This window comes from Ochotona curzoniae, unplaced genomic scaffold (assembly GCF_017591425.1).
Source record: "Ochotona curzoniae isolate NIBS_2020 unplaced genomic scaffold, NIBS_Ocur_1.0 scaffold_4701, whole genome shotgun sequence".
NCBI classification, from domain to species: Eukaryota; Metazoa; Chordata; class Mammalia; order Lagomorpha; family Ochotonidae; genus Ochotona; species Ochotona curzoniae.
The window spans coordinates 20,798,474-20,826,243 of record NW_024467122.1 but is presented as its reverse complement, the minus strand read 5'-3'; the positions used below and the strand labels follow the sequence as shown (position 1 = coordinate 20,826,243).

At 42.4% G+C, this 27,770-nt stretch overlaps 1 protein-coding gene across 2 annotated transcripts in view; it reads right to left on the bottom strand.

The window, feature by feature from the left end:
* Positions 1–30: 30 nt before the first annotated feature.
* Positions 31–27,770, bottom strand: part of NEMF (nuclear export mediator factor) — a 52,214-nt gene continuing 24,474 nt past the window's right edge. The window contains exons 15-33 of one of the 2 annotated variants that reach the window (XM_040969937.1): positions 26,798–26,861; positions 23,260–23,348; positions 21,029–21,132; positions 20,600–20,662; positions 15,512–15,624; positions 12,691–12,748; positions 12,163–12,221; positions 11,956–12,076; positions 10,380–10,653; positions 8,125–8,167; positions 7,944–7,993; positions 5,484–5,631; positions 3,087–3,164; positions 2,754–2,951; positions 1,909–1,941; positions 1,005–1,105; positions 864–907; positions 704–783; positions 31–503 (exon numbers count right to left, since the gene is read on the bottom strand). In XM_040969937.1, the coding sequence (XP_040825871.1) occupies positions 426–503; positions 704–783; positions 864–907; positions 1,005–1,105; positions 1,909–1,941; positions 2,754–2,951; positions 3,087–3,164; positions 5,484–5,631; positions 7,944–7,993; positions 8,125–8,167; positions 10,380–10,653; positions 11,956–12,076; positions 12,163–12,221; positions 12,691–12,748; positions 15,512–15,624; positions 20,600–20,662; positions 21,029–21,132; positions 23,260–23,348; positions 26,798–26,861 (1,798 nt within the window). In that variant the 3' untranslated portion in view covers positions 31–425. The remainder of the gene's footprint in view (positions 504–703; positions 784–863; positions 908–1,004; positions 1,106–1,908; positions 1,942–2,753; positions 2,952–3,086; positions 3,165–5,483; positions 5,632–7,943; positions 7,994–8,124; positions 8,168–10,379; positions 10,654–11,955; positions 12,077–12,162; positions 12,222–12,690; positions 12,749–15,511; positions 15,625–20,599; positions 20,663–21,028; positions 21,133–23,259; positions 23,349–26,797; positions 26,862–27,770) is intronic. The other variant, XM_040969938.1, reaches the window with a different exon arrangement.

The following is a 27,770-nucleotide window of genomic DNA, read 5'->3' as shown; positions in this document are numbered from 1 at the left end:
TGACTGGAAAAGAAAATTGATTCCAAGTCCTTTAGAGTTCTCAGGAGATAATCCTGAATGTGTAATTAGCCCATGAGTAATACAAGTATCTATTTCAGACATTAGACTACTGAAAAGGCAACAGATCAAATAATGAAGTCACTCCTCTGTTCAGTTTTACAACATGAAATGAATACTTAGTATTAACCTCATTTTCAGAAAATATGTAGTAACTACATAAATATACTTAGCATAACATAAACATGTGAGGAAATACTGTCAGACAGTGCTTCATCTATATAAAATTGGAAAAAAGTCCTTTTGACAAACGTAAGATAATGTTCAGTTCATTTTTAAGTGTGGACATCCTATTACATGGTATTTTCATCTTTAAACTTTGAACAAGTTGTAAAACTGGGTCTTCTCAAATACTTAGTTTATTTCACTTATTTCTTTTTTACATTCAGAAGATTGGGTGCAGACACCTTCACTTTACCAGGGATGTTTCTTGATAAATCAGTGTCCTTTAAAAACAAAACGAAACACAAAACAGCTGAGTATCTTCACACCCAGTATGGTCAGCCATATTTAACAGATACTTATCCTCTGCCATCAGAACAAAGGCACTAACTAGCTCAAATGATCTTGTGCTTAGAGATAACATTTTAGCATTTTCTACTAAAAAAAAGCCAAGTTAGACCAGTTCCCTTAAAGGAAATTTTACCTTTACACTGCGGAATAAATCTTTTTCTCTTGCTGTTGCTTCTTTGGAATGCATGAAATTATTCAGGGCTGTTTTTGCAGCTGTATATAGAAAATAAAGTAGTCTATTTCTGTTCACAGAAGTGTTTAGAAATTAACTCAGGAAAATAAAGTTAAAATACCTTTTCCCTTCTTCTGAACTCCAGGAGTAAGCTTCACTTTGTATCTTTAAAAAGGGAATGACATGTGTTAGTAGATAAACAAAACAATTCGTAAAAGTCACTGTGTGAACTGTGCTAATAAGTAAGCTAATGGTGACTTACTTATAGTTTGTCATGGTGGTGTAAGGAGCACAGATTGGAATGGCAAACAGCAGTATATCTTCAGGATGTGGCTGGCCGGTCAAAGAATCAAACAGATTTTCCTAAAAAGGGAAAATAGAAAAAATAATTTGTACTAGTCTTAAAGCAAACTCTGTATAGTTCTAAGCAGTTGAAAACCAATGTCTAAATATATCCTTTACTAATTAGCTTTGCTTGAATAGCAAGTAAAAAGAACAGTGGTTTCCTACCACCACCTATGGATGCAGTTAAGGAAAGTCTGTGTGTGAAGTTGCACAATACAATAAACTAAAATCATGTTTTGACGACACATTTAAGTCTACTGTATGGAAACTGGTCTGACACTTCAGTAGACTAACAGTTTCCTGGGAAGGTTTTTTTTTACCCACCAGTGTGTGCAGATGGGCAGAATACAAGGTCCCACTGGCATTCAGAGAGCAGATAACATTTGTAAAATGGATAACCTTCTATTACAAAGTGCTAACAGTATCAAGGTTGAGAAACTCTGGGCTTAAGAAATTCCAGGCTTCTTGTCATTTGTGCATAAAACTGCCCCTATTGTTTAACATGAATAAACAATAAAATGCTTCATGAATAATGGTAATTGTTTGCCATATGGCATTTGCTAAATGCTTTTCTTCTGTTAACCTCATTTTCAAAGCATCTCCCCTGGTATCTCAATGGGGATGACAAATGCTATGCTGTTCAGCTGAAGAAACTGAAATTCCAGAAATATTTGCACATTTGCACAGGTAGCAGAATTGGGATTCAAACCCAGGAAGCTTGCCTCCAGAGCTCCACAGCTTACTGTAAAAGTTTAAATCAGACTGGAAACTATGTTACAATGAGAGGACTGGTAATAGGAACCCCAACACAAATATCATACCTCATTTCCCTGTTGATCCAGATCTTGGTCTTCCTATGTGGAAAGAAGTTAGAAATTAAAATGAAATTCCATAGCACTGGATAAGAAGGTGGAGTCGTGTTGCCATTTCCTCCCAAGGAGGAAGGGGGCCAAGGGGTCTGGGTCATGTTCTGCAGCCCCACCTGCGGACAGGCTCTACCTGTTAGCACTAATCACTTCCTCACGACTTCACCTCTTAATACTGTTCTTACACAGTATTTCAGGTTCCAAAACCAGGGATTCCACAATTACATTAGCACTGAGGCTTCAGCACCTACCTATGAAAGAACATACAAATTTAATCCCACTAATGAGTATGTGTCGAGGATTTAGACTGGGAATGCCATACATGTTTGAGACAAAATTGGTGTTAGCATTACTAAATAACGCAATTCATTAAGAAAAACAGAATGTAATCCTAAACATTACTGCACTACATTGAACATATGATTATAACTTTAAGATGCTTTATAATTTTGTAAATCTTTAGTTGGCATCTTAAATCTCAAAATGTTTATAGTAATATCTAATTTTTCTTTGTATTCTATTGGTAAAACAACTGGGTGACTATGTTTAGGAAAATGTTTATTTCTCACTGGTTTTGTACCCAGACAAAACCAGCACTTTAACTGTAAAACCACTCTTTTTATATGCTTCTCCATAATTTAGTATTTTTGCAGGTTTATGCTTAGGTACTACAATTTGATCCTGCAGTTTGTATTTAAAAAAGGACATTTTTTGCCTCCTGAATAGCATTCGGCACCAGGCCCATGCTGGGAACCCTGGGATGGTTGGTCACCAGGATGAAGACAGCAGTGTTGCTGTACCTTGTCATCCTGCAGATCATCCACAGCTAGGTCCTGCACCTCGTGAGCGGCAACATCGATGGGCGGCTTCGCTTTCTGAATGCTGTCAGAAACCCTCTGTCCACCTCTGGGTTTCTGAGGCTGTTTCTTCACAGGTTCATCCTTTGTTTTTCCTTTTTTCCCCTTCTTCCCTTTTTCTTCTTTGTTTGAGCCTGCAGACTTTGATTTGCAGAACAAAAACCAGTTGTTATTACACTATTTTGGTTTATTTTTAAACAATGTCCTGAATACTTATTATGCTAGATAGGAGCTGGATGCCCACTGAAAAGCAAGATTCTTTTTGTTGTCACTTACCCCCAGCAATTTCATGATAAGTTCACGATCTTCTTCATCTTGGTCTTTGTACTTTTCCTTCATCTTTTTCATTTTACTCTGTAAAATCAAAGAGTCCAGTTAGAAAGTTCAGTAAAAAGGGACATTATAACATAGCACATTAAGCTTCTGCCTGTAAGTGCCAGCATCCCATACAGGTGCCAGTTTGAGACCTACTTCCTGCGCTTAATCCAGTTCCCCACTAATACACCTGGGAAAGTAGAAGACAACCGAAATGGGCTCCAAAACCCACAGCAGCGAGGATCCTGGCTTTTGCCTGGCCCAATCTCGGCTGCTGCAGCCACATGGGGAGTTAACCAGGGGATAAAGATCTTACCTTCTGTGTAACTCTGCCTTTCAAATTAATACCAGAGTTCAATAGAATAAGCAAGTATTTGTAAAACAAGCCGGAATTTAAAAACTGGCACTTTTTAAAAATGCTTATTGAAAAAACTGTGCAGAGGCACAGCATGCTGAGCACTCGATCCTGTGGGCAGTTCCTTACCTTTCTGCCCCACTTCCAACCTACCTATGGCCTGGGAAAGCAGAGAACAGCCCAAGACCTTGGGCCCATGTCCCTGTGGGAGACCAGGAGGAAGCTTCTGGATTCCAGCTTTGAATCAGCTCAGCTCTGCCTGCTATACTCACATGCAGAATAAACCCGTACACAGAAGACCTTCTCCAGCCTCTTTCCTCTGCAAAAACTGCTTCCAAATTAAAGCTTGCAAGTTTTCTACAAAGATGGATAAACTACACTCCTTATGTTGAGAAATTTATCTTCTAACAGAAGGATTAATGACTTTTTTTTTTAAAAAAAGGATTCGTTTATTTTTATTGCAAAGTCAGATATACAGAGAGGAGAGACAGAGAGGAAGATCTTCCATCCGATGATTCACTCCCCAAGCGACCGCAACGGCTAAAACTAAGCCAATCTGAGGCTGGGAGCCAGGAGTTTCTTCTGGGTCTACCACACGGGTGCAGGGTCCCAAAGCTTGGGCTGTACTCTACTGCTTCCCCAGGCCACAAGCAGGGAGCTGGATGGGAAGCAGGTCTGCCGGGATTAGAACCGGTGCCCATATGGGAATCTGGTGCATTCAAGGTGAGGACATTTAGCCACTAGGTTACTGTGCCAGGCCCTACATATTCTTATTTAATTCCATGTTTTAATAATTCGTAATTCAAAATTTATGAATTTATAATGTACTACTATATAATCGGGAAACTGCTCCTCATGACTCTATAACATCCTTGGCTATTCTTTGGAACTTATTCCAGAATTTTATCCTGTTAATTAAAATCTCAGGTGGATTTACATGTTCATATCAAAAACTTATATTTTTATTATACTGAAGTCTTCCATATGCATTTATTTGAATCTTACTGGGAAAAAGCATAAGAAAGTTTGACCATTATGAACTTAAATGATCATGAAACATCTTCATAAATAATAAAAGGAAACAATTTTTAAAAAGATACACTGACAAAAATCATAACCCTTTTCAGATTATGTTTAAAAATACATTCTATATCTACTTCCTCTTTGATCTTTAATGTAAGATCTCTAACCAAAAACATATTAATAACTGAACAAGAAAACTGAGTAAGCTAAATTCTCAGTAAAACTCAGCTCTCCCTTTTGGTACCTGAATGACTGGCAGAGGTCAGTCTCCTGTTCCATTCTACCTGAATTGAGAGCTGCCATGTAAATGACCTCAAAGGCCTAAGGAGCTTGTCACAGTGACCTCTCCATGTTTCCCAAACCTTGATTTGGTCAGTTCTCCCTCAAGGGAAGTCAGACAAGTCTTTCTATCTATATCTTCTGCTTGATGTAAACTTTTAGTTTTCTTTCTTTTTTTTTTTTTAAATATAAACTTTTAAAAATCAATTAGCTAGGCCTAGTGCAGTAAAAGATTTAATGTTTTGGGCCCGATGAGATAGGCTAGTGGCTAAAGTCATCATGTTGCATGTGCTGGTTCACTTCCCTTCCAGCTCCCTGCCTGTGGCCTGGGAAAGCAGTGGAGGACGGCCCAAAACCTTGTGACCCTGCAATTGTGTGGGAGACCTAAAAGGCTCCTGGCTTCGCACTGACTGAGCTCCAGCCGTCTGGCCCCTAGGGGAGTTAACCAGTGGACACAAGATATTTGTGTCTCTTCTTTCTGTTTATCTGCCTTTCCAATAAAATAAAAATTTATTAAATAATAAATTTATTAAGGAGCCAGTACTGTGGCACAGTGGATATCCCCATATTTCATGTCTTTGCTACTCCATTTGCAGCTCTGAGAAAAGCCACATAGAAATGACAACTGGGAAAACCCTAACGCTACACGATTTCATCAGTGACCCACGTGGCACTCGCTGTGCCAAACCATCCCTGATTACCTTCTGTCCCCGTTTCACTGGCTGTGCAGCTGCAGTGTTTCTGCTTGCATTTAGATGAGCCTCGGTGGGTGCAGCACCTTCTTTGTCTTTTCCCTCTGTCATTTCTGAATCTCCTGAGTCACTTGTAAATTTCTTCTTCTTCATTTCCCTAAATATAAATGAAATGCAAATGTCTAAGTTTTACAATTTCAAAATGTTATTGCCCTAAAAAAAGTGTTCTCGCAAGTGGTTTCTGCTTCACCTGATAATCACCAGGCCAGTTTTTACAGTACTTAAAGAGGCTGAAGCCATCAGAGCAAAAAGCCGAAAAACATTCATCACTCACAGCTTTCCCATGCCATTCAGCCAAGCCTACTCACCGTCCACTCGGCCACTGAACACCCTGGTGGACGGACACTGAACTGACAGCTTTTGGACCAAAATGGTCTTCGGTATATCTTGTACAATCAATGAAATATCCACGGATTGGTTATTTGTATAAGCAAACAGATATTAAGAAGGAAGAGGAAATTCTTCTCACTGTGATATTTTTCTGTTTGTTGCCTCTGGTCCAGGTCCCCGCCCCTCTCCTACTCACCCGTGCTTCTTCCAGCATGTTCGCCATCAACTGTTCTATCTGGACTTTTTCACAGTATTTTGTAATTATATCTGTCTCATACTCAAAGTCTTTCAAACCTATTATTCACATCACTTTTGGGATAAAATCTAAAACTCTTAGGTTGTCATTCCATTTTTGCTGTAAATTCACCTCTCCAATCTACCCAGCTTCCAAACACTAATTTCTTCTTGGAATGTTCCTCCTTAGATTTGCTTACCTAACTGCTAACACATCTTCAGAATTTTCAAGGGTTCTTCAAAATGTTCATGGAAAATAGAATTAAAAAGTAAGTTCACAGGGATTGGTAAGATGGCTCAACTGGATAATCCTCCTGCAAGCTCAGGGATCCCATATGGGCGCCAGTTCATGTCCTAGCTGCTCCACTTCCCAGCTAGCTCAATACTTGTAGCCTGGGAAAGCAGCAGAAAGCCCACAGCCTTGGAACTCTGCACTCACATGGGAGACCCAGAAGAAACTCCAGCTCCTGGCTTGGGAATGGCTGAGTTCCAGCCACTGCAGCCATGTGGGGAGTGAACCAGCAGATGGAAGATCTTTGTCTCTCGCTCTCTGAATCCATTTTTCCATTGAAAATAGTCTCTCTTGGGCCTGGCGCCGTGGCCTAGCAGCTGAAGTCCTCGCCTTGAACGCGCGAGGATCCCATATGGGTGCCAGTTCTAATCCCAGCAGTTCCAATTCCCATCCAGCTCCCTGCTTGTGGACAGGGAAAGCAGTGGAGGACGGCCCAAAGCTTTGGGACCCTGCTTGGGAGACCCGGAGGAGGTTCCTGGCTCTTGGCTTCTGATAGGCGCAGCACGGGCTGTTGCGTTCACTTGGGGAGTGAATCATCGGAGAGAAGATCCTCCTCTATTATCTGACTTTGTAATAAATAAAAATAAATCTTTAAAAAGAAAGAAAGAAAAATAGTCTCTCTTGTTTGTTTCAGTTAGTTCACTTTGGAGTGAAAATGTTTAAATCCCTGCACAATTTTTTTATAAATTCCCATGAAATTCTTGAAGATGTCTCATGCTTTGAACACATTTCTGAAATATCTTTAACTAATAGATTCATCATTTTTATACATTATTTCTATAGGTTTTACTGAGTGCTTTTCCAATTCAGGGTGCAAAGCTTCCTGAAGACATGTTAATGTTTGATACCCTTTTCCCTGCATTACTTTGCGCAGTGCCAAAAGAGTCAAATAATTCTCTGTGATTTTCTATGATTAGCTTTCCATAGCAACCAGGGCAGCTTCCTAGAGGGCTTTCCCTGTGCGCTCCTGGCGACCCTTCAGATACTGTCCCCTTGGGATCCTGCCTTCCTAATTGCTTCCTGAGACCTGGTTTTGAAAAAAATAAGCAAAATAATTAAGTATGATTTTATGTAAGACTTTCCTAACCAAAATTCAAGCTAAGAATGAGCAACAAGTAATGCAAAAATCCAAAGCAATCTCCAAATTTTTTTTAGCAATTCAGGAGAATTTGGGATTTTCAGATCATGAGAATGCTTGACTGGTAAAGACTATGATTTCAAAACCCCAAAAAACTCCTGAAATCTGAAACCCCTTTAAAGCCTTTTCAATAAGGAGTACTCACCCTGTATTTATATAATATCTTGTGTAAAAACTCATCCCAGACCTAGTCTATCAAAAACCCAGATCTCATTTTGTACATGTTCACACAGCAAGTTCTACCTCACTACCTGAGCTGTTTACTATCACAATTAGCATCTTTAAAACAGAAATCTGTATTAGAGATGAATATTACAAATTCGGCAAATATCAGTAGCAAAGTGATACATGATAACTCAGTTTAAAAAAAAAAAAAAAAGCAGGTTTTCAGTTAGATAACACAAATTATGTTTACCTTCTTTCCTTGGCTGACAAATGTCTCCGGCTCTGTAATTTACTGTCACTCTATTAAAATTAAAACAACAAAAACAAGCAAATACAAATAATAACATCACTATTAATATTCAAGCAGTAAAATCAATTATTCTATATGTAAAGAATATGATGTTCTTCATAAAACTCTCAAAGTAGTTTACCAAATTAGAAGATTCCTCTTTTGGAGTCAATTTCTGGAGGGACCTAGGTAAACAAACAAGAAAGAACTGGCTTGAAGAGATTAATTTATAAAACACCAAAATTGCCCTGTATCAGACTCTTCAAACAATGGCAATTCTACCAATTTTCAAATTTCACAAGTTAGGAAAAGACAAATTGTAATACTTTCCCCATTTTTGTACAATTAAATAAGTGGGGCCCAGTGCAGTGGCCTAGCAGCTGAAGTCCTCTCCTTAAACATGCCAGGATCCCATATAGGTGCCGGTTCTAATCCCAGCAGCTCCACTTCCCATCCAGCTCCCTGCTTGTGGACTGGGAAAGCAGTCAGTGAAGGCACAGAGCCTTGGGACCCCGCACCCGCTGGGAGACCTGGAAGAGCTTCTGGCTCCTGGCTTCAGATTGGCTCAGCTCCAGCCGTTGCAGCTGCTCAGGGAGTGAACCATGGGAAGGAAGATCTTCCCCTCTCTGACTCTCCTTCTCTCTGTATATCTGACTTTGCAATAAAAATGATAAATCTTTAAAAATAAATAAGGAAATAAGTGGTGTGGACTGAAAAGGTACTTTGCATCAGAGCCTGCCAGATTTTTCTGGAAGAAGCTTTGGGCTGTATCTCCTACTGCTTTCTCAGGCCACAAGCCGGGAGCCAGGTGGGAAGTGCAGCAGCACGGACACGCACTGGTGACCATATGGGATGCTGGTGCATGCAAGGCAATTATTTTAGCCACTAGGCTATTGCAGTGAGCCTTCTGGTAGGTGTTTTTTTTTTTTAAAGATTTATTTTTATTATTTTCTCATTGGAAAGGCGGATATACAGAGAGGAGAGACAGAGAGGAAGATCTTCAGTCCGATGATTCACTCCCCAAGTGAGCGCAACGGCCGATGCTATGCCAATCCAAAGCCAGGAGCCTCTTTAGGGTCTCCCACGCGGGTGCAGGGTCCCAAAGCTTTGGGCCGTCCTCGACTGCTTTCCCGGGCCACAGGCAGGGAGCTGGATGGGAAGCGGGGCTGCCGGGATTAGAACCAGCGCCCATATGGGATCCCGGGCGTGCAAGGCGAGGACCTTTAACCACTTGCGCCACCGCGCCGGGCCCCTGGTAGGTGTTTTATGCACAAAATCTTTACCAAAACTCCACAGTGGTAATACCATTCTTTTTTCACCAAGACAGTAAAGCTTAAATAGAGAATAACTTGCCTAAGAACACACCAGAACACTGAATTCTGATCTGATTTCAAAGTGGCTTTTTTTTTTGCTGTTATTTAAAATTTTCTTAATTTATATAAAATAGAGACAGAGACATAGAAATATCTTCCATCCACTGATGTATTCCCCAAAAATGGTCCAAAAAACCAGGGCTTAGTCAGGTTCAAAGCTGGGAGCTTTCTCTGCCCATGTAGGTGGCAGGGCCAAGGATTCCCAAGCCATCTTTAACTACTTCCCCAGATGTATCATATCAGCAGGGAGCTGATTCGGTAGTCAGGTAGCAGGACTTGAATCGGTCCCCATATGAGATGCTGATATTGCAGGTGACAGCTTTACTTGAAGGCCAGAACACTGGCCTGTAGGGCCTGGTACAATAGCGTAGTGGTTAAAATCCTCGCCTTGACATGCTGGGATCGCATATAGGCGCCAGTTCTAATCCTGGTGGCCCTACTTCCCATCCAGCTCCCTGCTTGTGGCCTGGGAGAGCAGTTGAAGATGGCCCAAAAGTTTGGGGACCCTGCACCCGTGTGGGAGACCTGGAAGAAGCTCTTGGCTCCTGGCTTCTGGCCTGGCGCAGCTCCAACTGTTGCAGCCACTTGGGGAGTGCATCATCGACGGAAGATCTTCCTCTCTGTCTCTCCTCCTCTCTGTATATCTGACTTTCCAATAAAAATAAATAAATCTTAAGCAAAAGAACACTGGTCCGTGATCAGTTTTTAATTTATCCCAAATAGTATGCTTTGAAACAATGGGTTTCTCACTTGGCGGTCAATAAGACTGAAGATGAAAACATCTTATTTTGTTTCATGGAATGACCTTTGCTATGTTATTAGCATTTCTAACCATATGCTTGCTTTTATTATGACCTAGTTTTTCCATTTACTGTATTTTTGCTACCTGGATGGGAATTGCTTTAGAATGAGACTCAATCACAATCAGAAAAGACAAAAGGTAAAATACTGAAGAACAGCTCTGAAGTCAGTCTTGCTGTTCTGTGAGTGCACTGGCCCCATCGTCCCCCCTGGTCTGAGTTACCTTTGGGACTGAAGGTGGGACAAGTCAATGGCAGTATCCGGATAGTACGGCATCTCCCCTTCCCCCTGCGCCTCCCCGGCAGGCGCTGGCTCTCTCACAGCCTCTTCACCCTCTGCCTCGCCTTCAGAGCTCTCCTCAATGCCTTCTTCATTCAGCTCATTACCACCGCTCTGAACAGCAACATCATCTTGGTCAAACTGAGTGCTGAACTCCACTTCTTCAGGACGTTCATGTAATTCCTCTTTATCTTCTTCACTGCTGGTGTCATCTCCGTCTGTGTAATTATCATGAAAAATTAGCATAGGACTAACAAATCCATGAATTTTTATGAAAACTTCATCAATAATATTCTACTAACTCCCTGTTTCCCTAAAAGATCACCAAATAACATGCCTAGTCATTACCAAAGTACTGTCACTTAAACAAAAGAATAATCTTGACCCAGTGCAGTAGTCTAGTGGCTAAAGTCTTTACCTTGCATGCGCTGGGATTTCATATGGGTGCTGGTTCTAATCCTGGTTGTTCTACTTCCCATACAGCTCCCGGTTCATGGCTTGGGAAAGCAGTTGAGGACAACTGGGGAACTTGGGAGCTTGTGCCCACATGGGGGACCCAAAGGAGGCTCCTAGCTCCTGGCTTCAGATCGGCTCAGCTCCAGCTATAGTGGCCAATTGGGGTGGGGGAGGGTCTTCTTCTCTGTCTTTCCTTCTTTCTGTGTATCTGCCTTTCCAATAAACACAAATAAATCTTTTAAAAATATCTTAGGTGTTTATTTTATTTACATTTGAAACTGTAATTATTTATTTAAGAGCAGGGGCAGATACAGATACAGGGGCTCACCCCTTAAAATGCACACACTGGCTACGCACCAAAGCCTGGAACTGTGAACTCACTGCAGCCCTCCCAGTGGGGAGCCCGGGCAAGCTGAGCTAACACTGTTGCCCAGCAGCAGCGCAGGAACTACAATGGAGAAGGCAAAACCAGGAACTCCAGTGTGGGACTTGGGCATCCTAATGGTGTCTTAACTGCTAGGCTCAACACCTACGCTGAAGAAGCATATTTAACACTTCCAAAAATAAAATTTCATAAAACTGACAGCAAACATTTTGATTTGATTTCTTAAAAAATTATTATGTACTTTTATTTGAAAGTCAGAATTACAGAGCAAAAGGAGACACACTGCTTTTCCCATCTACTGGTTCACTTCTGAAATGGCTACAATAGCCAGAACTGTACAGCTCCAAAACCAGGACCCCAAAGCCTCCTCTGGGTCTTCCGCATGGGTGCAGGGACCCAAGGACCTGACTCATCCTCTGCTGTTTCCCCAATTAGCACTGAGCCAGATGGGAAGTGGAGTCACTGGGACTTAAAACAGTGCCCACATGGGATGCTGGCACAATAGGTAGAGGCTCAACTTGCCAGGATACAATACTAACCCCTATTTGGTATGTTTCTGAAATTTCACTTAACCCAATAGATAAAATCTTAGTAAGGATTGAAAAACAAAATTAAATAAAAAACAACAAAAAATAAACAAAATCCATTAGAAACTACTGTATTAAAATCTGTAAACTACCTAGCTGTTCCATTTCTTCGGAGATGAGCTCACTTGAGCCTCCTGCCAGGGCTTCCGCGTCTTCATCCTGCATTCTGACTTTCCTCTCGCCACGATGTCTCCAAACACAAGACTCATCTACCTGTACAAATATTTTTTTTTTACTAATGGCATTTGGGAAAAACTAATGAAAATCATGAAGGGCTGACGGGGGCACCACAGAGGTACCTTAAAGAGGAAGCTAAATCCCATCATGAGATACGAAGGAGGAAGGAAGTTCTTTTTGCCTACAAAAGATAACACACATTGTTTTTAAAATCGGTTTTTTCTACCTTTTTTTTTGTTTGTAAAATATCTGACACCAAGAATCAAGTTTCTGTTAGTCTGTCATGGAGAACACGTCCCACTTACAGGCCTTGGGATCATAAGCAGAAGAGTCATATTTTAAAAATACAGATCCTTGCTTTCATCTTTGGGGGAACGGTCTAGTTGACCTTTTTTGAAAGGTCACGCTATACTTCTTCACGCTTATAACTAAACTGTGAAAGCACATCCTCATCAACAGAAACACAGCCCACAATGATGTAACAAATGCTAAATTTGCTGCATGAAGGCCAAGATTTCCTCATCAGAACAGACTTCCTGTGTGAGATCAGAAGAATGGGTTTCTGTACCGAGAAGATTTGTAAATAGCCCTCAAATTTGTCTGCATAATATACTAACAAGTCTAGGGCTGTTTTTCATATCAAACATTACCTCTTATCATGAAACTTCCTGTTGTCAAATATTCTCCGGTTGGCGCTGTTTTAGACACCTGAGGAACACAAAACACGCTCCTAAGAGAGGGAACACGCACAGGGCGGTAGAGCTGGGTTTCAGTTTTGCCTCCACTCCTGATTCTAACTTTTGGCAAATGTGTGCCCAGGAGGCAACAGGTGATGGATCAAGTAGTTGAGTCCCAGCCATGGAAATGGGAAACGCAAAAGGAGTTCCAGGCTCCTAGTCGCAGCTTACTACAGTCCAAGACACTGCAAGCACTGGAGAAGGAAACCAGCCCTCTCTCTCCGTGTTGCAAATAAATAAACTTTTAAAAATCAGAGATTTTTTCCACTAAAGAAGGTAAAACCATTCAAGAAGCAGTACCATGTCCTGAGAAGTTTATAATTCTGTAAAGACTCTGAAGACACAGATCTCCTTAATGACAGACCTTTGACAGTAACACAGAAGCACATGACAAGATTCACCACGTTAGCCATCTCCAAAGGTCACGGGATGAGCCAGAACCAGTCCATTTATTTCTTCCAATAAGAGATAAAATTAGGGCCCGGCGCGGTGGCGCAAGTGGTTAAGTCCTCGCCTTGCACGCCCGGGATCCCATATGGGCGCCGGTTCTAATCCCGGCAGCCCCGCTTCCCTTCCAGCTCCCTGCCTGTGGCCTGGGAAAGCAGTCGAGGACGGCCCAAGGCTTTGGGACCCTGCACCCGCATGGGAGACCCGGAAGAGGCTCCTGGCTTCGGATCGGCATAGTATCGACCCATTGCGCTCACTTGGGGAGTGAGTCATCGGACGGAAGATCTTCCTCTCTGTCTCTCCTCTCTGTATATCCGCCTTTCCAATGAAAAAATAATAAAAATAAATCTTTAAAAAAAAAAAAAGAGATAAAATTAGGCAAGTATAGAAAGTTTAACAGACATATCAGAAAGCTCTATTTACTGAAACTATATTTGTTAAATATAATCCTTTCTGAGATTATATTTTTTGGTAATAAAATAGCCTTTAATTTTAGGAAATAGCTAATTTTTTTTTAAAGATTTATTTATTTTCATTACAAAGTCAGATATACAGAGAGGAGGAGAGACAGAGAGAAAGATCTTCCGTCCGATGATTCACTCCCCAAGCGACTGCAACAGCTGAAACTGAGCCAATCCGAGGCCAGGAGCCAAGAGCTTCCTCTAGGTCTCCCACACGGGTGCAGGATACCAAAGCACTGGGCCGTCCTCAACTGCTTTCCCAGGCCACAAGCAGGGAGCTGGATGGGAAGTGGAGCTGCTGGGATTAGAACCAGCACCCATCTGAGATCCCGGCACGTTCAAGGCGAGGACTTTAGCCATCAGGCCATGCCACCAGGCCCAGAAACAATTAATTTTAAAATACACTCTACTTTGGTAAAATACAAAGGTATCTTAGTCCATTATTTCTAAAAATTTTATACACCTATGAAACTAATCAGTTATTTAAAGGATTAACAATATCAAATTCTCTTCATTAAAAAACTAAAGCCTCTTTTATTTAGTTCCTTACATGAACAGGTGCTATAATCTCCCATGTGTTACTACTTTCCTACAAATACTCCTATAAGGGCCAGTAATGCAGCACAGTAGGTAAAACTGCCAACTGCAACACCAGTTTCCATGCGGGGTGTGGCTCCACTTCCCATCCAGTCCCCTGCTACTGCACCTGGGAAATGCTTGAACCATCCTGCAGCAATGTACAGGAGGCCTAGAAGTTGTTCTTGGCTCCTGGCTTCTGCCTGGCGCAGCCTCAGCCTTTGTAGCCATTAGGGGAGTGAACCCTGGGGTGGACCTGTGCCTTTCAAATAACTAAAACTTAAAAACCACCAAAACACTACCAGATATAAAATGAAACCAGACTTAAGGGAAGATAAGGGAATTGAACTTTCACTATTGTGTAGTTGATCCAAGTAAAAGTTTCATTATCAATTTTAAATCTTTTCTAAAATTGTACTTAATTCTTGTTTCAGAGACACAGATGAAACTCTCACATTTCGGTTCACCTCCAGTACGTTTGACAGCTAGGTCTGGGACAAGTCACAGGCAGGAGCCAGAAACTCCAGGTATGTCACGTGGTCAGCAGAGAACAAACTGCTTGATCGTTACCATGTGATCTCCCATAGTGTCTATCAGCAGGAAGCTGGGAGTCGGAAGTGGAAGGCAGGCATTCTGATGCGGGACCAGGGTACCGCGATCAGCATCTCGGCCACCTCGCTGAATGTCCTCCACCCAACATACACAGAAATGAACAGCACCGTGAAGCCAAATACAGAATGAAGGATCAACAAGTAAGTGCCTCTGATAGTGTCAAAATTACTTTGTGAAACAAAATACACCAGCATAAAAACACAAAGAGCAATTAATAAAACCAAATGCACAAAAACACTTCTAGAGGATATACCTATTTTTCTGAAAAGGCCAAAGAGAATTCAGAAAGTTGCAACAAAGATGAACAGAAGGATGTTTTAGATCGGTCTGCGCGGCGTAACTGAGGACTACGCCGTGTATCTGCATGAGTCATTCTCTATTCGGGTCTCTGCTCAAGCAGAGCTTCCAGAAAGGCTTCCACTGACACTGTATTCGAACTGATACGCCCCATCACCCTGCTCTTTTTTATGTTTTAGAAAAAATTGTCAGAGCCTTCTATCACTTGAAACTGTGAACATACTTTTCATTACTACCAAAATTTAATTTCTCAATCCAGCTGTCTTTCCACCTGTACCTTCTAAATCCAGCACACAGCAGCTCTAAATAGATTTTAAAGAAAGGCCCACAGCCCTGATTACCTGATGATGGTACACCCACCAAGCGCTAGTGATCACTCGGGCATCCCAGGCGGCACTGTAGCAAAGTGCCATGGTGCCAGCCTCAGTCAAGGTCCTTGGAGGGATGGGTTCTCCTGGAATTACAATGTCAACATCAAGGTACAGATTTTCAGTAGGACAAAATATGAAAATCATATGCAGCATAACAGGTTCACTCATATCTTAAATAGTAATATGCCACTTTCACTTGAAAAGTACTTTCTTATAAAAATACATTTAACATGACAAACTTTATGCAAACCTATGTAAATAATTACCGCTCATTTGATTAAGAAAAGTACAATTCAGAAAAAATATATTTGGAGTTTCACAACTTCCAGAATAGATTGCCTAATATCAAATTCACATTAAAAACAAATGTGTTACACTTAGCTTTCAAATTTTTTTTTAAAAGATTTATTTTTATTATTTTTTTTATTGGAAAGGCGGATATACAGAGAGGAAAGACAGAGAGGAAGATCTTCTGTCCGATGATTCACTCCCCAAGTGAGCGCAACGGCCGATGCTATGCCGATCCGAAGCCAGGAGCCTCTTTAGGGTCTCCCACACGGGTGCAGGGTCCCAAAGCTTTGGACTGTCCTCCACTGCTTTCCCAGGCCACAGGCAGGGAGCTAGAAGGGAAGCGGGGCTGCCGGGATTAGAACCGGCGTCCATATGGGATCCTGAGCGTGCAAGGCGAGGACCTTAACCACTTGCGCCACCACGCTGGACCCCAAATATTTTTTAAAATGAGATATGATGGGCCCAGTGAGGTGGCCCAGTGGATAAAGTCCTAGCTTTGAACGTGCCGGGATCCCATATGGGCGCTTCCCATCCAGCTCCCTGCTTGTGGCCTGGGAAAGCAGTCAAGGACAGCCCAAGGCCTTGGGACCGTGCACCCACATGGGAGACCCAGAGGAGGCTCAGGGCTCTGAGCTTCAGATCAGCACAGCTCTGGCCACTGTAGCTGCTTGGGGAGTGAATCACGGATGGAAGATCTTCCTCTCTGTCTCTCCTCCTCTCTATACCTGACTTTAAAATGAAAATAAATAAATCTTAAAAAAAACAAAAAAAGATATATGATGCAGACATCCTAAAATTCACCCTTTTAAAGTGTGCAATGACTTTTAATCTGCTCATAAAGTAACCATTATTGTTATATACTGCCAGAACATTTTTTCAATATCCAAAAAAATAAAAAGCATCAGTAGTCACTCCCCATTTTCCTCTCTGTATCCAACCCCTAACACTCACTAACATATTTCCTGCCTCTAAGAATTCACCTGGCTTGGAAATTCTGTATAAATGGAACCATAAATAGGCTTCCTTATCTGCCTTCTTTAACTCAGGCAGAATAGAGAGAAGCACTCAATTTTTAAGTTTGAATACCTATTACTGTAGATACACAGAACTGTTTATTCATTAACTAATGGTACATCGTTCCTTTTCCCTGTCTTGGCTATTATAAATAATGCCTGCACAAAGATTTCAAAACACATTTTGTGTACACACAGGTCTTCAATTTTCTTACATATAAAAGTTAAAATGCTGGGTGTATAATTGTTAATTCATCGAGAAACTGACAAACCATTTTTTTAAAGATTTATTTTTATTATTATTGTTTTATTGGAAAGGCAGATATACAGAGAGGAGAGACAGAGAGGAAGATCTTCCGTCCGATGATTCACTCCCCAAGTGAGCATAACGGCCGATACTATGACGGTCCGAAGCCAGGAGCCTCTTTAGGGTCTCCCACGTGGGTGCAGGGTCCCAAAGCTTTGGGCCGTCCTCGACTGCTTCCCCAGGCCACAGGCAGGGAGCTGGAAGGGAAGTGGGGCTGCCGGGATAGAACCGGCGTCCAAATGGGATCCCGGGCATGCAAGGCGAGGACCTTAACCACTGCGCCACTGCGCCGGGCCCGACAAACCATTTTCTTAACAACAATATCATTTTCTATTCTCACCAGAAGTATAAGAGGGTTCTAATTTCTCCACATGTTCACCAACAATTATCATGATCTATTTTTCATTTTAAGCATTCTAGTGGGAAGACATAGAACTTCACTGCAGTCTGAAATTACACTTCTCTAGAAAACTGACAATGCTAAGCACCTTTTTATTTGTTTCATCTTGGCGAAATGTCCACTTGGAATCCTTTGCTTGTTTTTAACAGTGGTATTCTTTTACTGGTAAGTGTTATCTGGATACTGGTCCCTTATCAGACACATGCTTTGTAACCATTTTCTCCTATTCTGTGGGTTGCCTTACCAATTCAGCACTTTTTATTTTTAAATTTTTTAATTGGAAAGTCAGATATACAGAGAGGAGTAGAGACAGTGCGCCCTTTTTAATACAGGTTTTCCATTTTTAAGTACTATATCTATTTCTGTTTGGTTCCTTAGGATTTTCACATCTTAGGTAGTGAACAATTGCATTATCCAAGAATATTAAAATTTATACCTTATTTTCTTCTGTTTTATAGTTATATATATGGTTTTAAGATTTATTTATTATCATTGGATAGGCAGATTTATAGATTTTTGATCTGCTGGCTCACTTCCCAAGTGGCCTTAATGGCCAAAGCTGAGCTAATCCAAAATCAGATGCCAGGAGCTGCTTCTAGGTCTCCCATATGGGAGCAGGGTGCCAACGCTTTGAGCCATCTCTACGCCTTTCCCAGGCCACAAGCAGAGAGCTGGATGGGAAGTGGAGCAGCTGGGACAGGAACCAGTGCCCATATGGGATCCTATTGCATGAAGGATAAGGATTTAGCCACTGAGCTATCACACTGGGCCCAATAGTTAGATCTTGATGCATGCACTGTGCTGCAGTTGGTTAAACTGACGACTGAAGCCTACACTGCATGCCAGTGCAAGTCCTAGCTACTCCATTTCCAATGCATCTTCCTGCTGATACATCAAGTAAAGCAGCAGAAGTGCTTGGATCCTCTTTAATACGTGAGAGACTGGCCTAGCACAGTAGCCTAGTGCCTGAGGTCCTCGCCTTCCATGTGCTGGGATCCCTTACGGGTGCCAATTCTAATCCCAGCAGGCCCGCTTCCCATCCAGCTCCCTGCTTGTGGCCTGGGAAAGCAGTAGACGACGGCCCAAAGCCTTGGAACCCTGCACTCACGTGGGAGACCTGGAAGAGGCTCTGGGCTCCTGGCTGCAGATCCATGCAGCTCCGGCCATTGGGGCCACTTGGGGTGTGAATCAGTGGACGGAGGATCTTCCTCTCTGTTTCTCCTCCTCTTTGTATATTTGACTTTCCAATAAAAATAGATAAATCTTAGAAAAAAAAATGTGGGAGACCTAGAAGCAGCTCCAGGTCCCAGGCTTCATCAGGCCCAGTCCTGACTACCACAGGTATTTTGGGGGTATGAGCTAGAAGATCTTTCTCACTCCCTCATTCTTTCTCCCACCCATTCCCTTTCTGCCAATCTACCTTTCAAACAGGTAAATAAAACTTTTTAAAATCTAGGTCAATAAAGCATTTTAAGTTCAATTTTTGGGCTTGCTACTGTGGCATAGTGTTTCAAGCTGCAGCCTGCAATGCTAACATCCCCTATGGACACCAGTTCACATCTCTGCTGCTCTGTTTCTGATTCGGCCCCCTGATAATGTGCCTAGGAACACAGTGGAGGATGTCTAAGTTCCTTGGGTCCCCGCATCCACATGCGCGATGGCTGAAACTCCTGCCCCTGGCTTTACCTAGGCCTAGCCCTGGTTGCTGTGCCCATCTGGGGAGTAAGCCAGCAGATAGATGGAAGATTTCTCTGTTTCCTACTGTGCCTTTCAAATAAATAAAATGCATCTTGAAAAGAATAAAGGTAAATTTTTAAAATCGTAGACGCAAGAATGTCTAACTTCCTTCTTTTGCATGTGGATATCTAGTTCTTCCAAACATGACTTGAAAAGAATATTCTATGAAAAGATAAGCCACAAACTGGGTAAAAATACATGTAAAAGATACAGCAGGGACCCGGTGCGGTGGTGCAAGTGGTTAAAGGTCCTTGCCTTGCACTCCCGGGATCCCATATGGGCGCCGGTTCTAATCCCGGCAGCCCCGCTTCCCTTCCAGCTCCCTGCCTGTGGCCTGGGAAAGCAGTCGAGGACGGCCCAAAGCCTTGGGACCCTGCACCCGCGTGGGAGACCCAGAAGAGGCTCCTGGCTTCGGACTGGCATAGTATTGGCCCGTTGTGCTCACTTGGGGAGTGAATCATCGGACAGAAGATCTTCCTCTCTGTCTTTCCTCTCTGTATATCCGCCTTTCCAATGAAAAAATAATAAAAATAAATCTTTAAAAAAAAAAAAAAAAAAAGATACAGCAGGAAAAGGCCTGTTCTCCAAAATACATAAAGAACTCTGATAACACAACCAACATACATTAACACAGAGTCCTTACTGGGAAGACATACAGAGCACAAACATGTACAAAGATGTTCCATACTGTGTCATCAGGGGGTTGTACAATAAAACCCAAATGACAAAAGGAAGAAATTGTCACCAACTGATGGCAAAGATGTGGAGCAAAAGTAACTCTTTCGTTGTGATTGGAATGCAAAAGCATAAAACTACTTGGCAATTCAGGCTCTTGGCACAGACTCAAAGATCTTAATTTCTGATATTCACTCATGTTAATTGTAAACTTCTGTCCATATGAAAACCTACACAGGGTTGGCTGCAGCAGCCTCATCCGTAACTGCCAAAAACTGGAAGCGATCCAGATGCCACAAGGTTTCTAACATCACACCACTACGGTCAGAAAAAACCTCATGTGATTTCATTTATCCTGAATTTACTGAGTGGTTTTATAGACTATCATACAGTCTATCCTCCTCTCTGTAAATCTGTCTGACTTTCCAATAAAAATAAATAAATCTTAAAAAACAAAACAAAAAATAGGCTGCTGTTGAATGTATGCTTCGAGCAGCCACATCCTGTTAACAGACTGACCCTTTTATCACAACACTCTTTATCTCTATTTATGTAAACATATTTTAAAGGATTTTAGAGAAATTTAAAATATATTTTAAAGAAAGGAACCAAAATTCTGAAGAGAAATGTATTACCTGTTGGATTCTTAATCACACAACTGGTAGCTCCGTGCAGGTCAGCGTGTACATAAATGTCTCCTTAAAGACCAATAAGAAGTAAAACTTTTAGTTCTATTTATTCATGTGAAAAATGGCTACAAACATCAGCAATGAAAAGTTGACCTTTTAACAATGAGACCACAATTATTTTGGGGGGACTAATAATTTTTATTAATGCGCTAAAGGATCAAGATTCAATACTGAGTTAACTCGGCATCATCTGAGGATCACATACCTCCACAATTGAGAATCACATGTCAAACCACATACTCAACATCATAAACCATTACCTCCTTTTCCCTTAAATCAGTCAAATAGAAGAAGATGAAAATAAACTCCTAATATTAGTGAAATTGATCCAGTCAATAATTCTTTTTAATTCCTTAACATTTTAATCTCACCTACCTTGTGTCAAATATCTTTTCACAATTATTTCATTCTGTTGCTGATCTCGTCCACCTATGATCAGATAGTTCTCTGAGCTAATGAACCATAGAAATTTTTCAAACCTACCAAATTGAAAGAAAACAAAGTTAACACTTCTCCATTATAGCTGTCTGAATTCATATATTTTTAAAAATTAGAATAGGCAGCTACTGTGCCTCTATAGGCTTTTTTTTTTTTTTTTTAAGAAATTCACTTTAATATGTTTGAAAGACAGAGAGAGAGAGACACAAAGTTCAGTTGGGTATCATTATCAGCTGGTTAGCTCTAGCAACACCCACAAAAAGCTTGGAGTGGGCCAGGCCAGCCCAGCAGCACAATCCTGGGCTCTGAGTGGCAGAGACACAAGTACTCGAGCTGTCCCCTGATACCTCCAGGATCTGTACTAGCAATGTCGAGTAAGAAAGTAAGCCTGGGATTAGAAGCCAGGCACTACAACATGGGATGCAGGAATTCTGACAAAACTTTACATGTGAGCCAAACACTATTTTCTACATCTCTGCAGATACAGATAAGAAATTAAACAATACTTTTTAAAAAGGTTATCTCGGGCCCAGCAGCGGCGTGGTCTAAAGTCCTTGCCTTGAACACACCGGGATCCCATATGGGTTCCGGTTGTAGTCCCGGCAGCTCTGCTTCTAGTCCCGGCAGCTCCGCTTCCCATGCAGCTAGCTCCCTGCTTGTGGCCTGGGAAAGCAGTCGAGGACGCCCCAAAGCCTTGAGACCCTACACCTGTGTTGGAGACCTGGAGGAATTTCCTGTCTCCTGGCTCCAGATCAGCACAGCACCGGCCGTTGCACTCACTTGGGAAGTGAATTTCAGATGGAAGATCTTCCTCTCTGTCTCTCCTCCTCTCTGAATATCTGACTTTGTAATAAAAATAAATAAATCTTTAAATTAAAAAAAAAAAGTTTATCTCTGGGACCTGATGCCATGGTGCAATGGCTAAATCCTCACTATGCAAGCACTGGAATCCCATATGTATGCCGGTTCATGTTCTGGCTACTCCACTTCCCATTTAGCTCCCTGTTTGTGGCCTGGAAAAGCAGTAGAGGATGGCCCAAAGCCTTGGGACCCTGCTCCCATATGGAAGACCTGGAAGCAGCTCCTGGCTCCTGGCTTTGGATCAGTTCAGTTCTGGATGTTGTAGCCACTTGGCCACTTGGGGAGTGAACCAGAGCATAGAAGTTCTATTTCTCCTTCTCTCTATAAATCTGATCTGCCTTTCCAATAATAAACATTTAAAAAAAATTTTAATGTTATCTCAGGGCTGTTATAGTGGGTAAAGCTGCCATATACAGTGCCAGCATCCCATATGGGTGTCAGTTAAAGACCTGAATGCTTTATTTTCCATCCAGTTCCCTGCTATGTTCTGGGGAAAACAGCAGAACACAGCCCAAGCCCTTGAGCCATGCAACCACTTGGAATTGAAAAACTAGCTCCCAGTTCCTGGCCCTGGCTTGGCCCGCCTATGGCAACTTGGGGAGTGAAACAGTGGAAGGAAGATCTCTTTGCCTCTCCTATTTTCTCTCTTACCGCATATTGACAACCTCCTTACATTCAAGGAAACAATGTTATAGGAATCAAGAGCATAAACGGTCCAGCTTTCTTTCTGTGTGGACTGACAGGCTTTGGACCACTCATAAGAAAGTAAAGTTGTTTTACCACTGAATACTCAACTCCCAACCTGTAGTACCGCAGTTTGTCGACTGCGCTATTTATTGTGTTTTCTTCTGTCTTCCTCATGACCCTCTTTTTACATAGTTGTTTCCACCACCCTCTCCTATCCCAACTGCAAAGGGAGATGCACATGAACAACACAGAGATCTGTAGTCCATTGGCTCACCCCTGAATATGCATAGCAGTCAGGACCCTGAATTACAGGCAGATTCAAATCAGCTGACTGCTAATGTGCCTGGGAAAGCAGATGACCAAAGAGCTTGGGCCACTACCATTCTGTACCACCCCAAACTAGCCATTGTGGCCATTAGGGAGTGAACCAGCAGACAAAAGATCTGTGTCCTCTTTAAAATCAATCTTTAAAAACAACCAAAAAAAAAAAAAAAGTGAAGAATATCAGGGCTACTAAATTTTTCAAAAAGTTTTCAACACTGCTTCATTTTCTTAAAAACATGTATGTATAATTTTTATGAAAACAAAAACTAGATTTTAAAAAAAAGTAGAAGACTTACCAATATACTTTTCGTGCTTTCTGAATAGAGGTAACTGTTTGAACTTCTTTTAAGGTTTGCTTTGTTTTCTTTTCAGCTGATTTGAATGCCTATTCATAAGAAAAGAGTTTCAAAAATAAATGCAAATTTACTTAAATACTACCACAGTAAGTGGTGGGACAAAAGTAATTTTCAGAATATCACAAAATAGCACTACCCACACAAACACAAATTACTGAAATAATTTAACTCAAAGATTTAATGCATGTAAACATTTGCTCAGGATATACAAATCAAGAAACGCTTTGTGCATTCACCAGATACTGGGAGCCTATCATGTACCAGGTTCTGGGCTAAATGCCATGGATACAACAGTGAACAAGAAGGACAAAGCTCCTTTCCCCACTCCATGGGGTTCCGGGAGAAGACACAACTATTAAACATGTAATCCCTCAAATAAACATACGCTGAGTATGTGTAAGGATGCCGTGATAGATAGTATGATGAAGGAAAGGAATTTGGTCAAAACATCTTGGAGGAAAAGGAAATTAAGCTGAAGCTTTAAGGATGAACAGCTAAAGAACAAGAGCCTCTCATGAGCAGACAGATGAAAGCAGTGACCAGAGAGCATCATGTCAAGAACCGACACCAAGGACCACATCCATAACGTCACTCTAACAGATATCCAACTTCTTAATGTGGTACAGGTAATATTACAAGGATTGACACACAGCAGTGAACAAAACAGTGGTCCTACTTTCATACAATCTACATTCTAGAGTAAAGATAAACATTCAAGTAAATACATACTGGGTTGGGGCTGTTGACAAGAGATTGAGATATTTCATTAAGAGTGATAAAACAGGCTTTTTAAAAAAAGATTTATTTATTTTTATTGGAAAGCTGGATATACAGAGAGGAAGTGAAACAGAGAATAATATCTTCTGCCCACTGATTCACTCCCCAAGTAGCCACAATGGCCAGAGCCAAATTGATCTGAAGCCAGGGTGGGTGCAGGGTCCCAAGGCTTTGGGCTACCCTCAACTGCTTTCCCAGGCCACAAGCAGGGAGCTGGATGGGAAGTGGGGCTGCCAGGACACAAACTGGCACCCATATGGGATCCCGGTGTGTCGCTACCCAGCAGCGACACTAAAGTGACGAGGCACACTCTTGAGGGTCTGGGAAAAGCCGGAACCACAACCTGACCCTTCACTGCCAAAAGCGGCTGCGTTTAAACCTTTCTCTCCGCTGCCCCTTTCCCCACTGGCCTTAGCTTTCCTCCCAGCTTCTCCAGCCCTCTCTCTGCCACCCTTCTTCCTGTTCTTCTTCCCATACTTTATGTTGCATTTCTCCGTTCTTGTCCCCTTACTTAGGTCTTACTGCTTCTATACCGCTTTTGTATCCCTCTGCCCGCTTTTGTCCATTCTTGTACGCCTTAGCTTTTCTACCCGAAGATCTTAACACTTCTTCCCCTCTCTGCTGCCCCATTCTTCCCGTTCTGTCCGTCATTCTTTTCCCAGTCTTTATCCTCCTAGCCGTCAATCCGTACATAATTTCCTCTCCTCTCTCCCTGGCCCTCGTTTACCGGCTACTTTTATATTCTCCACCAATCACTTCTCCCTGTGGGTCCACTTGACGCTATATGATAGGCCAGTAGCAATGACATAATCGCAGCAAGGGCATTAGCCTATCCCTGTGACTTCCTGTTTACCTGCTGGTGAGACCAATTCTGCCTCCTGGCCGCCATCTTACAATGGCCTTTCCTATTCTGGGGAGTGGCTTTAGCACCCCACTACCCACACCTGTGCATTCAAGGCGAGGACCTTAGCCTCTAGGCTACTGCGCCAAGCCCAATCATGTGCATATTCTAACATACAAAAATAACTAACTTCACAACTAAAGTGTTTTCCCCTGGCGCCCAATGGAGATCCTGGCACTTGCAAAGTGAGAATGTAGCCACTGAACCATTGTGCTGGGCCCAAAGACGACTTTCCTAATAGTCTTTTCTAAGCAAACACATGAATAAAAGGAAATTCTGAGGCAAGCGCGTTTCATGCAGAAAGAACAGTGAAGGGGCAAAAGTGCCAGAACAGCAGCTCCCGTCAGTAGTTAAGGGATAGCAGAGCTCTCAGCAGAGCCAGGAAGGTCAGGAAGAATGACACAGATGAGCTGCTTAGAGAGCAAGCCAGGAAGGGAGGGGGCGGAGCCGACAGGGGGAATAAGGGAGGTTCCCTTGCTGGACAACAACTCCCACTGGACAGCATGAGCTGGGATGGGGGCAGACCAGACTAAGCAGGGCTACCACACCTGTGCACCTCATATGGACTAGATCAGGGAAAAACCAGACTAGGCTGATTATTCCTACTGGTGCAAACAAAATTAGAGTGGGTGAGGGTTGTTTGGGCTTAGCCACAGCATCAGCTGGCAGAAGCTGGCACTGGGGACTAATTCTGTCAGGTTAAACCACAGAACCACCTCAGAGTGTATAATCCGGGAGTAAGAGACCCATGAGGGAAATAGTGGGCTCATCCCTCTTGGGTTACCACTCCCACGGGAGGGCACGAAACACTAGGACAGGGACTGGGGTGGCTAGACAGAGAGGCACTCAACAATATCCGTGAGGGCTTGATTGTTGAGCTGGTTAGATGGGACTAAACTTTAATACCCACTGACATGTACAAGAGCAGAAGGCGATGTGGGACAGACTGGACTAGTCTGCTACACATACTGGCAAACAGGATAGGGGGCGGGCATGGTGGGGGTTATTGTGGGTCGCTCTGACTAGGCTGCAGCTCCCACTGGTTTATGAGAGGGCCGAGTATGTGCTGGGCAGAACCAGGCTGGATACAACACCCATTGGTTCCAGTGGAAGTCGGGCTGAAAACAGAACCAACCCAGCAATTGCAACCACCAGCTGATCAGGGCAATGGACTGTGCCAGGCCCTGTGCTTGCTAGCACATACAACAATCTGGTCTGGGAACACCTCAGACAAAGTTTCTTTGGGGATCTCCCCAATCGAAATGCTGGACTCAGAACCCTAACCAAGAAAGACAGAGGACAGAACAAGTCAATCAACCACTTCAGCTATATGTTGTCAGCGAAAGATTGGGCAAATGGAGACGCTAGGATGGACTATGTCAATCAATGGATTCTTCAACAACCTCATCGTGTTTGGAGTGGCGAGATTGGCAGTGATTCATAACTGGTGAACTATCAAAACCACCTGAGTAAGTACCTCAGAGCATGCCCCACATCCGTGACTTGGGGTGGGTGGGAAACTGGGTGTGGCTTCTCCCTCAATATCTCCCTTTGCCTCAGATACATGAAGGAAACAATATGGAAAAAACAGTCTTACCCACTTTCTTTAGGCCTTTATACCTTTTTACCCTAATTAACTATGTAAAGGATGTAAAAAAAAAAAGCAGGTATCTAAGATAACAAAAAATATATCAAATTAAACTTGAAAGAACTCTCTGAATTAGAAAATATCTCATAAGCTGAAATAACTAGACCTATTAAAGCGATGACAATAATATTTATTCTATGAAACATCAGTACCTTCTCAGCAGCTTCCACAGTCTTTTGTGTTTTCTTAGCAGCATATCTCTTGTGATCATAATACCTAAAAAGATTTTCAAATTATATTCCAATTCCAGCTAAAGTCTTTATTCATTACTTTTTACATTTATTCCTGCTTTTACAAATACGGCAATCATAAAAATAAAGCTGCATAATACACAAAATTAAACATAAGGTACCAAGGTGCGGTGCAGAATGTTAAGCCACCATCTGCAACGCCAGAATTCAAAGAAAGCCAGTTCAAGTTCCAGCTGTATCAATTCCGATTCAACTCCCTGCTAATGTGCCTGGGGAAGCAGCAGAAGATGGCTCAAGGGTTTGGCCCCTGCACTCACCTGGGATTTTTGTAGAAACCTCCTGCTTTTTTTTGTTTGTTTGTTTGTTTTAAGATTTATTTATTTATTGGAAAGTCAGATATACAGAGAGGAGAGACAGAAAGGAAGATCTTCCGTCCGATGATTCACTCCTCAAGTGAGCGCAATGGCCGATGCTATGCCGATCCGAAGCCAGGAGCCAGGAACTTCTTCTGGGTATCCCACACGGGTGCAGGATACCAAAGCTTTGGGCTGTCCTCGACTGCTTTCCCAGGCCACAAGCAGGGAGCTGGATGGGAAATGGAGCTGCTGGGATTAGAACCAGCGCCCATATGGGATCCTGGCGCGTTCAAGACAAGGACTTTAGCCGCTAGGCCATGCCGCCAGGCCTGAAACCTCCTGCTTTGGGCCTAGCCATTTGGGGATCAGCAGGGAATGGAAAATCTGTTTCTTCATCTCTATCTTTGTAACCCTACCTTTCATTCCTCCACCTACAGATGCCAGCATCCCATATCGGCATGGTTTGTATTCTGGCTGCTCTGCTTCTGCTACAGCACCCTGTTAGGGCCTGGGAAAGCAATAGAGAATGGCCCGAAGCCTTGGGTCTCTACATTCACATGGGAGACCAGGAGGAAGCG